Source organism: Narcine bancroftii, chromosome 7 (assembly GCF_036971445.1).
Source record: "Narcine bancroftii isolate sNarBan1 chromosome 7, sNarBan1.hap1, whole genome shotgun sequence".
In the NCBI taxonomy this organism is placed as follows: Eukaryota; Metazoa; Chordata; class Chondrichthyes; order Torpediniformes; family Narcinidae; genus Narcine; species Narcine bancroftii.
In genome coordinates this window covers 212,017,238-212,035,975 of record NC_091475.1, presented here as the reverse complement: position 1 = coordinate 212,035,975, position 18,738 = coordinate 212,017,238, and the positions used below count along the sequence as shown (strand labels likewise).

General features: G+C 47.5%; 1 protein-coding gene and 1 long non-coding RNA gene across 2 annotated transcripts in view; one reads left to right on the top strand and one right to left on the bottom strand.

Moving 5' to 3' along the window:
• LOC138739673 (folate receptor gamma-like) overlaps window positions 1-10,865 on the top strand; it is a 28,559-nt gene extending 17,694 nt beyond the window's left edge. The window contains exon 5 of the mRNA XM_069892205.1: window positions 7,629-10,865. Within this exon, the coding sequence (XP_069748306.1) occupies window positions 7,629-7,918 (290 nt within the window). The 3' untranslated portion in view covers window positions 7,919-10,865. The remainder of the gene's footprint in view (window positions 1-7,628) is intronic.
• Window positions 10,866-11,981: 1,116 nt separating this feature from the next.
• On the bottom strand, window positions 11,982-16,651 carry LOC138740165 (uncharacterized). The gene is made up of 3 exons (XR_011342715.1): window positions 16,029-16,651; window positions 14,018-14,087; window positions 11,982-12,196 (listed from the first exon to the last, which is right to left on the bottom strand). It is a non-coding gene; the product is annotated as an uncharacterized lncRNA (long non-coding RNA).
• Window positions 16,652-18,738: the final 2,087 nt, after the last annotated feature.

The window sequence follows — 18,738 nt, the reverse complement described above, 5'->3', positions numbered from 1 at the left end:
AAAATTTTGTAAACCATGATAAGGTTAACCCTCAGCCTCCTGCACTTGGGGAGAAATATCCTCATCTATCCAGCCTCCCCTGATGATTCCCATCCCAGTATCATTCTCGTGAATTCTTTCTTCACCCTTTTATTATTTAATTACACACAAAACTCAAAACGGTCAACCAGTTTACCTATCTCGGCTGCACCATTTCATCAGATGCAAGGATCAACGACGAGATAGACAATAGACTCGCCAAGGCAAATAGCGCCTTTGGAAGACTACACAAAAGAGTCTGGAAAAACAACCAACTGAAAAACCTCACAAAGATAAGCGTATACAGAGCCGTTGTCATACCCACACTCCTGTTCGGCTCCGAATCATGGGTCCTTTACCGGCATCACCTACGGCTCCTAGAACGCTTCCACCAGCGTTGTCTCCGCTCCATCCTCAACATTCATTGGAGCGCTTTCATCCCTAACGTCGAAGTACTCGAGATGGCAGAGGCCGACAGCATCGAGTCCACGCTGCTGAAGATCCAGCTGCGCTGGGTGGGTCACGTCTCCAGAAAGGAGGACCATCGCCTTCCCAAGATGGTGTTATATGGCGAGTTCTTCACTGGCCACCGTGACAGAGGTACACCAAAGAAGAGGTACAAGGACTGCCTAAAGAAATCTCTTGGTGCCTGCCACATTGACCACCGCCAGTGGGCTGATATCGCCTCAAACCGTGCATCTTGGCGCCTCACAGTTTGGCGGGCAGCAACCTCCTTTGAAGAAGACCGCAGAGCCACTGACAAAAGGCAAAGAGGAAAAACCCAACACCCAACCCCAACCAACCAATTTTCCCTTGCAACCGCTGCAACCGTGTCTGCCTGTCCCACATCGGACTTGTCAGCCACAAACGAGCCTGCAGCTGACGTGGACATTTACCCCCTCCATAAATCTTCGTCCGTGAAGCCAAGCCAAAGAGAGAGAAGAGAAGAGACATTTCTCCAATTGCTGGGTGACCAAAACCATATAACCACTTACAGCACAGAACAGGCCAGTTCGGCCCTACTAGTCCATGCCGTAGCAAATCCCCACCCTCCTAGTCCCACTGACCAGCACCCGGTCCATACCCCTCTAGTCCCCTCCTATCCATGTAACGATCCAGTCTTTCCTTAAATGTAACCAATGATCCCGCCTTGACCACGTCTGCCGGAAGCTCATTCCACATCCCCTCCATCCTCTGCGTAAAGAAATTTCCCCTCATGTTCCCCTTATAATTTTCCTCCTTCAATCTTAAACCATGTCCTCTAGTTTGAATCTCCCCCTTTCTTAATTGAAAAAGCCTATCCACATTTACTCTGTCTGTCCCTTTTAAAATCTTAAACACTTCGATCAAGTCCCCCCTCAATCTTCTACGCTCCAGAGAAAAAAGCCCCAGTCTGCACAACCTTTCCCTGTAACTCAGACCCTGAAATCCTGTCAACATTCTCGTGAACCTTCTCTGCACTCTCTCTATTTTGTTTATATCTTTCCTATAATTTGGTGACCAGAACTGTACACAGTACTCCAAATTTGGCCTCACCAATGCCTTGTACAATTTCATCATAACATCCCAACTCTTGAATTCAATACTCCGATATATGAAGGCCAACATTCCAAATGCCTTCTTCACCACACCATCGACCTGAGTATCAGCCTTGAGGGTACTATTTACCATAACTCCTAAATCCCTTTGTTGCTCTGCTCTCCTCAATTGTCTACCATTCAATGTATAGGACCTGTTTAAATTTGCCTTTCCAAAATGTAACACCTCACACTTATCTGTATTAAATTCCATCAGCCATTTCTCAGCCCACACCTCCAGCCTTCCTATATCACCTTTTAATCTACGGTAATCTTCCTCACTGTCCACAACACCACCAATCTTTGTGTCATCCGCAAACTTGCTTATCCAATTCTCCACCCCTACATCCAGATCGTTAATATATATAACAAATAATAATGGACCCAGGACCGAACCCTGAGGAACTCCACTAGTCACCGGCCTCCAATTGGACAAACAATTGTCTACCACTACTCTCTGACACCTTCCATCCAACCACTGCTGAATCCATTTCACTACCTCCTTATTTATACCTAATGCCTCCACCTTTTTTCCTAACCTCCTGTGGGGAACTTTGTCAAAAGCTTTACTAAAGTCCAAATAGACAACATCCACAGCTTTCCCTTCATCAACCTTTTTTGTAACCCCCTCGAAGAACTCAATCAGGTTTGTCAAGCATGATCTACCCCTGACAAAACCATGCTGATTACTCCCTATCAATCCCTGTACCTCCAAAAATTTGTAAATAGCATCCCTCAGAACACTTTCCATCATCTTGCCCACCACAGACGTCAGACTTACAGGCCTATAATTCCCAGGTTTGCATTTGGACCCTTTCTTAAACAGAGGAACTACATGCGCCACCCTCCAATCCTTTGGCACCACCCCCGTGGCCAGTGACATCCTAAATATCTCCGTTAATGGCCCCACTAACTGTCCACTAGCCTCCCTGAGTGTCCTAGGGAATATTTTGTCCGGTCCGGGAGATTTATCCAACTTTATCTTTTTTAACACATCCATCACTACCTCCTCGGTTATCCTTATATGCTTCATGACCTCCCCACTATTTTTCTTTACTTCAACTGGTTCAACATTTTTTTCCCTAGTGAATACCGAGGCAAAGAAATCATTCAAAATTTCCCCCATTTCCTCAGACTTCTCACTCAGCCTACCCTCACTATCTACAAGGGGTCCAATTTTATCTCTCACTAATCTTTTACTTTTAATGTACTTATAGAAACCCTTTGGATTTATTTCTACTCTGTCAGCCAAAGCCTCTTCATGCCTTTTTTTGGCCTTTCTAATTTCTTTCTTAAGATTCCTTCTACACTCCTTGTAGACCTCCTTCAACTTCTCAGCTCTCTGTTCTTTATACCTCTTGTACACCTCCCTTTTCCTCCTAACCAAATTTCCAATATTCCTTGAAAACCAAGCCTCCCTATGACTTCCAGCCTTTCCTTTGATCCAGACTGGGACATAACTACTCTGAACCTTCAAAATTTCTTTTTTGAATATCCTCCATTTTTCATTAACATCCTTACCTGAAAATATCCTGTCCCACTCAATACTCCCCAAATCCCTTCTTATTCCTTCGAAATTTGCTCTTCTCCAATCCAGAACCTCAATTTTAGGCCCCTCCTTGCTCTTCCCTAAAACTACCCCAAAACTAACAGAGTTATGGTCACTAGACCCAATTGGTTCTCCAACATTAATGTCCGCCTCCTGATCTAGCTCGTTCCCTAACAGGAGATCCAGTATTACACCATCCCGAGTTGGTTCTTCTACTAACTGATTTAGAAAACAATCCTGAACACATTTAACGAACTCCAGCCCATCCAGCCCTCTAACCGTATGGGTATCCCAATCAATGTGTGGGAAGTTAAAATCTCCCATGATCACTACCCTATGATTTTCACAAATATACGTTATCTCCCTACAAATTTGTTCCTCTAATTCCCTTGGCCCATTTGGTGGTCTGTAATACACCCCTATTAGCACCCTCTTGCCTCCTCCACCCCTCAATTCCACCCAAACAGCCTCACTGGTCGATCCCTCCATACCATCCTGCCACCTCACGGCAGTAATGTCCTCCCTAACAAGCAGAGCAACTCCTCCTCCTTTTTTACGCCCTGATCTATCACATCTAAAACAAATGTATCCCGGAACATTAAGTTGCCAGTCCTGCCCCTCCTGTAGCCAGGTCTCACTAATTGCCACAATATCGTGACCCCAAGTATCTATCCAAGCTCTCAGCTCATCTACCGTACACATACTGAGTCCCCTCTCACCAACGTCTCGATCAGTTGTAAACTGATATCCCTGAACCGTGCACATACTGAGTCCCCTCTCACCAACGTCTCGACCAGTTGTATCCTGATATCCCTGAACCGTGCACATACCGAGTCCCCCTCACCAACGTCTCGACCAGTTGTAACCTGATATCCCTGAACTGTGCACATACCGAGTCCCCTCTCACCAACGTCTCGACCAGTTGTATCCTGATATCCCTGAACCGTGCACATACTGAGTCCCCTCTCACCAACGTCTCGACCAGTTGTAAACTGATATCCCTGAACCGTGCACATACCGAGTCCCCTCTCACCAACGTCTCGACCAGTTGTATCCTGATATCCCTGAACCGTGCACATACCGAGTCCCCTCTCACCAACGTCTCGACCAGTTGTATCCTGATATCCCTGAACCGTGCACATACTGAGTCCCCTCTCACCAACGTCTCGACCAGTTGTAAACTGATATCCCTGAACCGTGCACATACTGAGTCCCCTCTCACCAACGTCTCGACCAGTTGTGTCCTGATGTCCCTGAACCGTGCACATACTGAGTCCCCTCTCACCAATGTCTCGACCAGTTGTATCCTGATATCCCTGAACCGTGCACATACCGAGTCCCCTCTCACCAACGTCTCGACCAGTTGTAAACTGATATCCCTGAACCGTGCACATACTGAGTCCCCTCTCACCAACGTCTCGACCAGTTGTATCCTGATATCCCTGAACCGTGCACATACCGAGTCCCCTCTCACCAACGTCTCGACCAGTTGTAAACTGATATCCCTGAACCGTGCACATACTGAATCCCCTCTCACCAACGTCTCGACCAGTTGTATCCTGATATCCCTGAACCGTGCACATACTGAGTCCCCTCTCACCAACGTCTCGACCAGTTGTAGCCTGATATCCCTGAACCGTGCACATACTGAGTCCCCTCTCACCAACGTCTCGACCAGTTGTAGCCTGATATCCCTGAACCGTGCACATACTGAGTCCCCCCTCACCAACGTCTCGACCAGTTGTAACCTGATATTCCTGCTCCTGTACTGAGTGACCTGACAGATGAAGCCAGACTGGGAGATCCCTAGGCTGAGCACATTCACCCTGCCCCCATTAGTGACAGGGATCTCTCAGGAGCCAACAATTTCAATTCGGCACCCCCTCCTGCACTGACGTGTCTGTCCATAGCCTCATGCACTGTCAACCCAAGACCACCTGTAAATTGGAGGAGGAAGACTTCATTTTCCATCTGAGCCCTCTCCAATTGTTCCGCGTTAGCATCAACTTCTCCAGTTTCTGCTCGCCTACTCTCCGTCTCCCTCCCTCCCGTTCCTTTCTCTCCTTTCCTCCAGCTCTCCACCTCCTTACAGACTGAGGCAGATTTGAACCCTAGTTGCTGGTGCTGTCCTAACGTTGCATCAGCTGCTACATCATTGCAGAGCGGATTAGTTCAAGTCAGCGTGGATTTACGAAAGGGAAATCCTGTTGGTCAGAATAATTTTGAAGATGTCACCAGTCGAGTGGACAGTTGATATGGTGAATTTGGACAATCAAAAGGCTCTTGATGAGGTCCCGCACAAGAGACAGTTTTGTCCAATAAGACCACGTAGTCTTTGAGGTGATATACTGACGTGGATAGAGAACCAGTTGGCAGACAGGAAGCAGAGAGTGGGAATAAATGGGTCTGTTTCAGATTGACAGGCAGTTACTAGTGGGATATCTCAATGTTCAGCACTGGAACCCAGCTAGATACAATCTATATTGATGAGCTACATGAAGGAACTATACGTAATAGAAGAGGGTGAGTTAAGTTCTTGGGAGTCACGATCTCAGAGGATCTTTCCTGAACCTACACACTAATGGCATCATGAAGAAAGCACGTCAGACCCTCTACTTCCTCAGGAGTTTGCAGAGATTGGTATGACTTCGGAAATCCTGGCAAATTTCTACAGAGGTGTAGTGGAAAATGTGCTGACTGGCTGCATCATGGTCTGATACGCGTAAAGCCCCGCAAAAGCTAGTGAACACAGCCCAGGACATCACAGGAAAAACCCTCCCCACCATTATCTACAGGGAATGCTGCCGTCGGAGGACAGCAGCAGTCATCAAGGATCCACACCACTCATTCACTACCTAAATTAACGAAAGGAGAAGGAAATGAAAAGAATTGACTTGGTGGAATTTCTTGTTTATTTTTATTGAATGACAACATTGCTTGACTGGTTTAATGTATCCTAGATTTTGTACTTTAAATGGACGGGAGGGGGGAGGTAGGGAGGGTGGGATGGGAGGGGGGGGGGAGAAAATGGCACTGTATATATTTGAAAAGGAAAAAGTATGTATCATAGTCAATGTGGTTTATGGTGTGAAAAATAAAAAAATTTAAAAAAAAAGGATCCACACCACTCAGCACATGCCCTGTTCTTGCTGCTTCCATCAGGAAAGAGGTCTCGGTGCCACAAGACTCACACCAGCAGTTTAAGGAACAGCTGCTCCCCCTCCACCATCAGACTCAACGACAAACCCAATCAGGGACTCGTTTAAGAACTTTGACTTGCGCCCTTTTTGATATTTTTCCCTCTCTGTATTGCAGTTTGTTTATTTATGTGTGTACGTTGAGAACAGTTTTTTCCCCCTACCAATAAGTGGTAATTCTGGTGCGCTCACAGGAAAAGAATTTCAGGATTGGATGTGATGTCGTGTATGTTCTCTGACAATAAATCTGGAATCTTGTATCTCTACGTTTGCAGAAGACACTAGGCTGGGTGGGAGTGTGAGCGGTGAGGAAGTTTCCAAGAGGCTGCAGGGTGACTTGAGCAGAGTAGGGGAGTGAGCAAGAGCATGGCAGATGAAGAAGAATGTAGATAAATGTAAGGTTATCCATTTTGGTGGCAGTAACAGGCAGGCAGCTGACCATCTGAATGGTGACAAATTAGGAAAAGGCGTGGTGCAACGAGACCTGGAGATCACGGGGCATCAGTCAGTGACGGGTGAGGAAGACCTGGGGGTCTCGGGGCATCAGTCAGTGATGGGTGGGTTACAAGTACAGCAGGTGAGGAAGACCTGGGGTCACGGGCCATCAGTCAGTGACGGGTGGGGAAGACGTGGAGATCACGGGACATCAGTCAGTCATGGGTGGGCAAGACCTGGGGGTCAAGGGGCATCAGTCAGTGATGGGTGAGGAAGACCTGGGGGTCTCGGGGCATCGGTCAGTGACAGGTGGGTTGCAGGTACGGCAGGTGGGGAAGACCTGGGGGTCACGGGGCATCAGTCAATGACGGGTGGGTTGCAGGTACAGTAGGTGGGGAAGATCTGGGGGTCATGGGGCATCAGTCAGTGATGGGTGGGTTGTAGGTACAGCAGGTGGGGAAGACCTGGGGGGGTCACAGGGCATCAGTTAGTGATGGGTGGGGAAGACCTGGGGTTCTCTGGGCATCGGTCAGTGATGGGTGGGTTGCAGGTACAGCAGGTGGGGAAGACCTGGGGGTCACGGGACATCAGTCAATGACGGGTGGAGAAGACCTGGGGGGTCACGGGGCATCAGCCAGTGAAGGTGGGTTGCAGGTACAGTGGGTGGGAAGAAAGGAAATGGCACATTGGTCTTCATAGTGAGAGGTTTTGAATGAAGAAGCAGGTAGATGGGATCTGACTCCATGTAAAGAGCCTTGGTGAGGCCACTCCTAGAGTATTGAGCACAGTTTTGATCGGCAGGACTGATGGCCGTCACCTTCTCATACTAATCCAATTTAATTCTTTCACCAGGTATAAACACCTGCCCGGAAAACTCCAAGTGCCGGACATTTGCGAAGGTGTTCCCGACCCCTAAAGACCTCTGCGAGAAGTTGTGGAGCAACTCCTACACGTACACCTCCTACGATCGGGGGAGTGGGAGGTGCATCTCCATGTGGTTTGACGCCAGCACAAATCCCAACCCCAACACGGAGGTGGCTCGCTACTACGCCGTGCAGATGGGGCTGATTTCTTCCTCGTGCTCCTGCTCCCCTGGCCTCCTGCTCCCGCTGCTTCTCCTCCTAGCCCCCATCTTGTCCTAGCTCCCTGAGCCTGGCTGACAGGCGAGGAGCTCTCCTCAAAAACTTGCCTGAGGCCAGTCTTGGCCGCCAAGGTCACGCGTGACTTCTCCATCCTCAATTCCAATCAACTGCTTCTGCTGACCGGCTGAATCTTGGGTGCAGGAGAGGGGTTAAGGACATCTGCTTCCACCTTCCCAGAATGTCCCAAGGAGCTTCTCAACAGCTGGACCATCTTTAAAGAGCTGTTCCAATGTAGGGTACGCAACCCCCTCCCTGCCACTCTGTGCACAGCAAGATCTCACAAACAGACACATCAGTGTGCTTGCAATGCTTGCCTGGGATTGGGTGGGGGGGGGGAAGTAAATGTTTGCCTCTGGGTACTGGAGAGTGTTTCTATTTTGTCCCCAAGGTTGTGGGGTCCGTGGCAATTGACCCCAAAGAGCCAAAGGAGCTCGGTGCAAATCTTAGCGAAGTCTGACTCCTGAGGAAGGGTCGTTCCCTGCAACCTCCCTGCACTTCCTCAGCTCCTCTCCCTGTGGCCTCATCCAGAGGGAGAACCAATGGCAGATCCAGTGTTTCAGAGGTAGAATAAGACCATAAGGTATAGGAGTGGAAGAAGACCATTCGGCCCATCCTGTCCGCTCCGCCATTCCATCATGAGCTGATTCATTCTCCCACAGTCCCACTCCTCTTCCTTCTCCCCATAACCTTTGGTAGCCTGAATATACCAATACCGATTAATCTCTGCCTTAAACACACCCAACGACTTGCCTCCGCAGCTGCCCATGGCAGCAAATTTCACAGGTTCACCCCACTTTGGCTGGAGGAATTCCTCCACATCTCTGTTTTAAACAGGCACCCTTCAATCCTGAAGATGTGCCCTATTACCCTGAACTCCCCCACCGTGGGAAACAGCTTTTCCACATCTACTCTGTCCAGACCTTTCAACATTCACAATTCTTCAATGAGGTCTCCCCTCATTCTTCTGAAGAGTTAATAAAGAAAAGGTTTAAATTTTTAATATAGAGATACAACATGATCACAGACCCTTCTCACCCATGCCCCCGTGCTTCCCAAATACGCCCGTGTAACCTGGTGGAAACCCACACAGGTCACGGGGAGAACTTACAAACCTCTCACCGACAGCGACGGACCTTTGCACACAGGCTCATCGTCATTGTGGGAGAACAGCCAGAGTGGTTTTCTACAAGTCGCCAAATATTTCACCCACTCCCTACAACCCCCTCCCCGCCAAGTTTGTGGCCACCTTCTGCACCACCCCTTCCCACACTCAAATTGACCTCCCGCCCCCTCCTGCAACACCCAGTGTCTCTCTATGCTCTTGCCAGCTGGGTTCACCAGCTGCTGAGACTCTCCCCTGGAGAGGGAGATCATGGTGTGAGCCCAACACTCCCTTTTGTTCAGGGTCATTTTGTCTGGTTTGATTTGCACTGCAACATCCTACAAGGTGCATCCGTGAACGGTTGGCAAACACAGTTGGGTGTCTCCATCTATTTATTCCTTCCACTGGAACCCCTCCCCCACTGTGAACTCCCACCACTAGATTTCTCATGTCGACAAAAGAACCCCCTCCCTCCTGCTCTGGATGATGAGGTTTGGGGTGACCCCACATCTGGCCTCAGACCAGCCACTTGCTCCCCGTTATTTGTCCCTGGGGTAAACATCGTGCAGTTTGTGCGCACTCTGGTGTGGCTGCAACCTTCTTTCCTCTCTCTGTTGGGTGACAGAAAATGGGTTTTGGAACGTCCGCTCCTCTGTGGCTCGTCAGGAACTGTTTTGATTACCACCAGAGGATTCAATGGTTCTGTTTGATCTGCTCCTCATCGACCTGACGTGCATTTGTAACTCTAATTTGATAGCATTCCCTCGTCCCTTTAATTATCTGCATCCTTGTCCCACCTGCCATTGGTGCCCGCACGAGTCCTCCCTGAATGCTGAGCTACTGTTCCAGTTTTTCAATGTCCCGTAACCATGTAGATTGACCGACTTTCTTGCTTCCACTTGACCAGATCAGAGGATGTAGGAGCTGAATTAAGCTGGGGTCTGAGGGTGATGGGGCTGTTGGAGAGGCTGGGGTAACTAGTGGTTTCAGTGTATTTGTCACATTCTACCTGGTGTAGTGAGAAGAGTTCTTCTGCGAGCAGTCTAATAGGTTATCTCTAACATTCACACAGCTCTGTCAAGGGCACAGGATTACGATGAAAAGGACAGTGAGACCACTGTTGTGGGGTTCATTCAGGAGCCTGTCGGCTGCAGGGAAGGAACCTGTTGGCGTGCACTTTCACACTGTTGAACCTTCTCCCTGGCGGGTGTCCAGGGTGTGGTAGATCCTTCAGTATGTTGGCTGGCTCTCCCGGGCAGTGGGAGACGTGGAGGGAGGAGGGGAGTTTGTGTGATGTTCTGCAGCTTGTCCCACCCTCGAGTGGAGCATTTCCCATCCTGTGCTGTGATGCTCCCAGCAAGTCTGCTCTCCATGCGCCCCTGTAGATGTTGTCAAGGGACAGGGAGGTGGGGGATGTGTAGATGCTACCCTCTGCAGCCACTGGGGAGTGTTTGGGGTAAGGGTTAGGGTGCCCATTGAGTGGGCTGCTTTGTTCTGGATGGTGAGTTGTTGAAGTGGCTTACATCCAGGTAAGAGGGGAAGGTTCCCTCACACTCAGGGCCTGTGCCTTAGAGATCAAGGAATATCTGCACTGACAATTGTATTAATGAAAAAAATATAAATAACATTGGAAACATCAAAAACCTTTCTTCTATTTTCAGATCGTTTCATTAACTACCACTCCTTCTAACACATTGTTAACAGCCCCCATCCACCCCTCTGCTCCCCACAACCAGTGCGGATATTTATTGTGAGATTACGACAGTGTGAATGGATTTTGCTTTTGGACTTCAATAGAGCAAAGTGATTAAGGAATAAAGGATTTCTCAAAATGCTCACTGCAAATCTGTCCACATATGTTGATCAGATGTTTCGCCATGACTCCCTCACTCCTGTGCCTCTCGTTGATGAAGTCCTAGATCCCTGTGTAATGTGAGCCCCTTATGCTCTTGCCAGTGGTCCCAGGAATTGATGGCCAATCGGCCTTGAAAGTGTACAGTGTGAAAGCAAAATCGGCTCAACGCCGGCGTCAGATGACATCATCTCACACCGGGGATTGACAGCCTCAACCCCTAGTACAATCCTCCGCATCTGCAGACACTGTCATTGCAATCAGGCAAGTGCGAAATGGGAAATTGCATTGTGGGATTGAAATGACCCAGGTTTTTGCGTGAGTGCAGGAACATTGCAGCGGGGGAGAGAGGAAATAAGTAGCTATAAATAACAATAGCAGACAATTTTTAAACAGCGGGGGAAAGTTGGTTGCGTTATAATGCACAATTTATAAAGATTGTGGGGGGAAAGCAATGGCAGACTTGACTTCCCAGAATGCAGTGCAGCAGAGAAACCCCTCCATGCATGCTCCGTGCCCTTTCTCTGCCACATGGAATTCTGGGAGGGCAGGTCCACCATCACTTTTTCCCCCAAGGTGTTCATAAATTGTACATGACAACATTCCCACAATGTTTAAAAATTGTCCGTTATTGCTATTTACTGCTGGCACTTTCCCACGGTCCCTTATGAAGGTTTATATAGGTCGGCACAACAACAATGGGCTCATACTGTATTGTATAATTAATCTTGTTCAAATATAAGATTATAATACATTGATCAGGATTTAAGGCAGGTCCACCATCGCTCAATGCGTCATTTCATCACCAGTAGAAGGTAGAACAGTCCAGGGATGGCTCCTTGCAAGTGTGAACACGTTTAGTGTCCCAGTTAGGAGTGGTTAAGCGTGAAGAGCAAAAATACCCATTCCTATACCAGGACGCAAGTGTGAAAGGGGTTATGGGTCGGACTGACACAGTGAATGGTGCAGGTTAAGTCAAGTCACCTTTACTTACTCTTCATACCATGCTTGCACATTGAAGACGAGACCACTAGGACCACCAAGCATATTTACTCAAATATGAATTAGAAGTTAAACACGTTAAAATATTAAGACGTAAAAATCCATGATCCACTATCCACATATGTTCTGGGAATTCAGGAGTCTGATGGCTTGGGGGGAGAAAAAGTGCCCATTTGGATGTAAGGGCCTGAGAGCTGCAGTACCTCCCACCAAATAGTCGAGGGAGTCTGGAGGATCACTTCATAGAATTCATCCATGATAGCTTTATCGAGCAGCATGTTCAGGAACCAACAAGGGAGAATGCGGTTTTAGATCTAGTATTCTGCAATGAGACAGGTAAAATTAATGATCTAGTAGTTAAGGACCCTCTTGGAAAAAGAGATCATAGCGTGATTGAATTTCTCATGCAGATGGAGGGTGCAATAGTTAGATCTAAATATAGTGTATTAAGCTTGAACAGGGGAGACTACAACAGGATGAGGAAGGAATTGATCAGCGTGGCCTGGGAGCACAGGCTAGTTGGCAGAACAGTTGAGGAACAGAGGAAGACTTTCAAAGAGATTTTTCACACTGCTCAACAAAAATATATTCCCGTTAAAAATAAGGGCAATAAGAGAGGGAAGGGTCAGGTCAGCCTTGATTAACTAAGGAAATAAAGGAAAGTATAAAATTAAAAGCTCGTGTGTATAAAGTCGCCAAGAATAGAGGGAAACTGAAGGACTGGGAAAACTTTAAAAGGCAATTAAATGGGAAATAAGGAAAGGAAAGAAGGATCATGAAGGGAAATTAGCACAAAATATAAAAACGTAACAAAAAATTATATAAATATATAAAACAGAAGAGGGTGGCTAGAGTCAACATAGGTCCCTTGGAAGATGAGAAAGGGAGATTGATATTGAATCATGAGGAAATGGCCGAGGCATTGAACCGATATTGTGTGTCAGTCTTCACGGTGGAAGACACATCCAACATGCCAAAGAGTGGTGATAGGGATGCGAAGGGAGGTGAGGGCCTCGATAAAATGATTGTTACAAGAGCTAGTGATGAGCAAACTAATGGGACTGAAAGCGGACAAATCCCCTGGTCCTGATGGGATGCATCCCAGGGAACTGAAGGAAATGCCTAGAGTTATAGTCAATGAGTTGGAAGTCATTTACCAAAATTTTCTGGATTCTGGGCAGGTCCCGGCAGATTGGAAGACAGCAAATGTCACGCCACTTTTTAAAAAGGGATGTAGGCAGAAGACGGGTAACTATCGGCCAGTTAGTTTAACACCTGTAGTCGGGAAAATGCTTGAAGCTGTCATTAAGGATGAAATAGCGCGACATTTAAAACGAAGGGGTTCCATCAGGCAGATACAACATGGATTCAGAAAAGGCGGGTCTTGTTTTACAAACTTGCTGGAGTTCTTTGAGGAGATAATGGGTGTGGTAGATAGAAGGGAACAGGTTGATGTTGTATGTTTGGATTTCCAGAAGGTGTTTGATAAGGTGCCACACAAGAGACTTATCAATAGGATTCAGATGAATGGAGTCGGGAGATGTATATTGGCTTGGATTGAGGATTGGTTAACTGACAGAAAGCAGAGAGTCAGGATATATGGGTGTTTTTCTGACTGGCAGACAGTGGGAAGTGGGGTGCTGCAGAGGTCGGTGCTGGACCCGCAGCTGTTCACCATTTACATCGATGATTTGGAAAAGGGGACAGAGGGCCATGTAGCCAAGTTTGCGGATGATACTAAATTGAGTGGAAAAGCAAATTGTACAGAGGATGTGGAGAGGGTGCAGAAGGATCTAATTAAGTTAGGTGAGTGAGCAAAGGTCTGGCAGATGGAGGACAACGTTAGTAAACGCGAGGTCATCCACTTTGGTAGGAAAAATAGAAGAGCAGATTATTATTTAAATGGTGAAAAACTGCAGCCTGTTTAGTGCAGGACTTGGGAGGGCTTGTGCATGAATCGCAAAAGGTTGGGTTGCAGGTACAACAGGTTATTAAGAAGGCAAATGAAATGTTGGCCTTCATCGCTAGAGGAAATGGTGAAGAGCAGGGAGGTCATGCTGCAACTGTACAAGGCCCTGGTGAGGCCGCACCTGGAGTCCTGGGTGCAGTTCTGGTCTCCATGCTTGAGGAAGGATATACTGACCTTGGAGGCAGTTCAGAGGCGGTTCACCAGGTTGTCTGCAGAGATGAGGGGGTTGACCTACAAGGAGAGACTAAATCACCTTGGATTATACTCACTCAAATTCAGAAGAATGAGAGGAGATCTTATAGAGACATATGATATTATGAAGGGAATAGATAAGGTAGAGGTAACATAACATAACATAACAGTTACAGCACGGAAACAGGCCATTAGGCCCTTCTAGTCCGCACCGAACCAAACACCCCTTTCTAGTCCCACCTCCCTGCACAATGCCCATAACCCTCCATCTTCTTCTCATCCATATACCTGTCCAACCTTTTCTTAAATAATACAATTGATTCCGCCGCCACTATTTCTCCCGGAAGCTCATTCCACACAGCTACCACTCTCTGAGTAAAGAAGTTCCCCCTCATGTTACCTCTAAACCTCTGCCCCTTAATTCTTAACTCATGTCCTCTTGTTTTAATCTTTCCTCCTCTTAACGGAAATAGTCTATCCACATCCACTCTGTCTATCCCTTTCATAATCTTAAATACTTCTATCAAATCCCCTCTCAACCTTCTACGCTCCAAAGAATAAAGACCTAATCTGTCCAATCTCTCCCTATACTCTAGATGCTTAAACCCAGGTAACATTCTGGTAAACCTTCTCTGCACTCTCTCCACTCTGTTTATATCCTTCCTATAATTAGGCGACCAGAACTGCACACAGAACTCCAAATTAGGCCGCACCAACGTCTTATACAATCTCAACATCACCTCCCAACTCCTATATTCCATGCAATGATTGATAAAGGCCAGCATACTAAAAGCCTTCTTCACCACCCTATTCACGTGAGTTTCTACCTTCAGGGAACGATGTACCGTCACTCCTAAATCTTTCTGCTCTTCTGTATTCCTCAATGCTCTCCCATTTACCACGTATGTCCTATTCTGATTCTTCTTACCAAAATGAAGCACCTCACACTTATCAGCATTAAATTCCATCTGCCATTTTTCAGCCCACTTTTCTAAGCAGTCCAAATCCCTCTGCAATCCTTGAAAACCTTCTTCATTATCCACTATTCCACCTATCTTAGTATCGTCTGCATATTTACTAATCCAATTCACCACCCCATCATCTAGATCATTAATGTATATAACGAACAACAATGGGCCCAATACAGATCCTTGAGGCACACCACTGGTCACCGGCCTCCAACCTGACAGACAATTATCCACTACCACTCTCTGGCCTCTCCCTTTCAGCCAATGTTCAATCCATTTGACTATCTCAAAACTTATACCTAAAGACTGCGCCTTCCTAACTAACCTTCCATGTGGTACCTTATCGAAGGCCTTACTGAAGTCCATATAGACAACATCTACTGTGCTACCCTCATCCACATTCCTAGTCACCTCTTCAAAAAATTCAATCAGATTGGTCAAACATGACCTTCCTCCCACAAATCCATGTTGAGTGCTCCTGATCAGACCCTGTCTATCCAGATGTTTATAAGTACTATCTCTAAGAATTTTCTCCATTAATTTACCTACCACAGACGTCAAACTTACAGGCCGATAGTTGCCAGGCTTCCTCCTTGAACCCTTTTTAAATAACGGAACCACATGCGCAATGCACCAATCCTCCGGCACTATCCCCATATCTAATGACATTTGGAAAATTACTGCCAGAGCCTCTGCTATTTCCTCCTTCACTTCTCTCAATGTCCTGGGGAAGATCCCGTCTGGTCCCGGAGACTTATCCACCTTTGCATGCTTTCACTGGTAGGTGAGACCAGAATTAGGGGACACAGCCTCAAGATTCAGGGGAGTAGATTCAAGACAGACATAAGGAAAAACTGTTTTTCCCAGAGAGTCGTGAATCTGTGGAATTCTCTGCCTAGGGAAGTTGTTGAGGTGACTTCATTAAACATATATAAGGTTCAGTTAGCTAGATTGTTTCTTATAAAAGGAATGAAGGGATTTGGGGAAAAGGCAGGCGGGTGGAGTTGAATCAATGATCAGCTCACCGACGATCTTATTGAATGGTGGAGCAGGATTGACGGGCCAGATGGCCGACTCCTGAAACTATTTCTTATGTTCTTGTGGCAGAAGGGAGAACAGTTTACGTGAGGGGTGTGTGGAGTCCTTCACAATGTTTATTCCCCTTTGCCTGCATTGAGTGTTGTCGACGTCCTTCATGGTGAGAAGAATCTTTTCTGCTAACTTCACTCTCCTCTGCAGGGTCTTGCAGTCCGAGGTGGTACAGCTTCCAAACCAGGCGGTGATGCAGTTGCACAAGATGCTCTCAATACATCCTCTGTAGAATGTAGTGAGGATGGGGTTGGGAGATGGACTTTCCTCAGCCTTTGCAGGAAGTAGAGACGTTGCTGGGCTTTCTGGGACCAGGTGAGATTCTCTACCAAGAGCACTCCGAGGAACTTGATACCTAGTCGGTGGGATTAGGCAAAAGATAAATGGTTTGGCACAGACTGGAAGGGCCTATTTCTGTGCTGTAATGTTCTATAGTTGTATGATTGGGATCTGGGGAGTCTTGTCAAGCAGAGAGATCAAGGAATACAGGTGCATTAAACCCTGAAAGTGATGCCTCAGGTAGATAGGGTGGTACATCGACCTTCATCAGAGCATTGAATCCAGACAGTGGGACCTCGTATTTGTGTAAGTCTTTAGTGAGGCCACATTTGGGGATTATGTTTAGTTTTGGTCACTGTGCCTGCAGGGAAGATGTTGTTGAACTGGAGAGGGTGCAGAAAAATTAAAAAAAAAAAAAAAAAAAAGAGAGAGAGGGTGCAGAGAGGATTTACGAGAACATTGCCAGGATTTGAGCTACAGGGAGAGGTGGAACAGGCCAGGGCTTTATTCCATGGAGCTCAGGGGGATGAGGGCTGATCTCACAGAGGTGGACAGAATCACAAGGGGAATAGATCAGGTGAATGCCCCAGAGAACATGGGTTTAAGGGGGAGAGATTTGTTGTGGAGTAGGTTTACATAGGTTGACACAAGATTTGGGCTGAAGGACCTGTACTGTGTTGGAATGTTTTGTATTCATCGTGTTAACCCGACCCCATGGTTGGTCATTGGTGAATGTCCCAGGCCAACAAAAGGGGCTTTTGTTCCAGGTCAGTCAAAGAGTTGCTGGAGAAACTCAGCAGGTCGATATCCCTGAAGCTGGGATGTGTTGGTGGGGCCCAGAGGTGACGGGGGCCAGAGATGATGGGGTACAGGACCGAAGGTATGGAGATGGACACATCCCTCTGGGGTAGTGTCTGGTCTGCAGCCTGCCCATCTGGATGTGACCACCAGGGAGCAGTGTTGCTCTGTTTACCCACTCTATCTGATCCCATAAAGTGATGGCAGGAATTAACCCCTTTCTGACCAGGACTTGAAGCAAGTGCCACACTTGTGCTGACACCTCCTCCCTCACCAGGATTTGTGGCCCAAAACGGTCCTTTCAAGTGAAGCAACACTTCACGTGTGTATCTGCAGGACTGATCTACTACATCTGGTGGTCCCATTATGGCCTTCTCTTCTCTAGAGAGACGGGACACAAACTGGGAGATGGGTTCGCTGAGCACCTTCGCTCTGCCGCATCAACGACTGGACTTCCTAGTGGCCAATCACTTCAATTCCGCTCCCCATGTCTGTCCATGGCTTCATGTACTATCCCACCAAGACCATCTGTAAGTTGGAGGACCAACGCTTGAGTCTCCAATCGGACGGCATTAACATTGATTTCCTGGTTTCTGCTAGCCTCCTCTCCATTCTCCCTCCCTTCCCTTTCCCTCTGTATCCTTTCCTCCAGCTCTCCACCCCATTCTCTTTCCATTCACAGAGCATTTAATTACAACAGTGCAAAATTGGGTGCTTCCCCTTACCCTGGGAATACACACACATACTGGGCTCACCCAACTTTTATACAGTTCATTTCAGTGTAGAGGTACCCTCCCCCCATAACATTCTTCTGCCTCCTGGATTGGTTGGGCATTTGGTAATTCTGTCTGCCTACGTTTCTGTAAACTTGAAAGACCATGGGGTATCCTGTCTGTGTCCCATCATGTCATTGTCCTTATTCATAAACCTGCCTTTGTCCTCTTATTCACACCTTCCTGACCCTCAGGGCTTTCTTCTTCTTTGGCTTGGCTTCGCGGACGAAGATTTATGGAGGGGGTAAATGTCCACGTCAGCTGCAGGCTCGTTTGTGGCTGACAAGTCCGATGCGGGACAGGCAGACACGGTCGCAAGGGAAAATTGGTGGGTTGGGGTTGGGTGTTGGGTTTTTCCTCCTTTGTCTTTTGTCAGTGAGGTGGGCTCTGCGGTCTTCTTCAAAGGAGGTTGCTGCCCGCCAAACTGTGAGGCGCCAAGATGCACGGTTTGAGGCGATATCAGCCCACTGGCGGTGGTCAATGTGGCAGGCACCAAGAGATTTCTTTAGGCAGTCCTTGTACCTTTTCTTTGGTGCACCTCTGTCACGGTGGCCAGAGGAGAGCTCGCCATATAACACGATCTTGGGAAGGCAATGGTCCTCCATTCTGGAGATGTGACCCACCCAGCGCAGCTGGATCTTCAGCAGCGTGGACTCGATGCTGTCGACCTCTGCCATCTCGAGTACTTCGACGTAAGGGATGAAAGCGCTCCAATGGATGTTGAGGATGGAGCGGAGACCACGCTGGTGGAAGCGTTCTAGGAGCCGTAGGTGATGCTGGTAGAGGACCCATGATT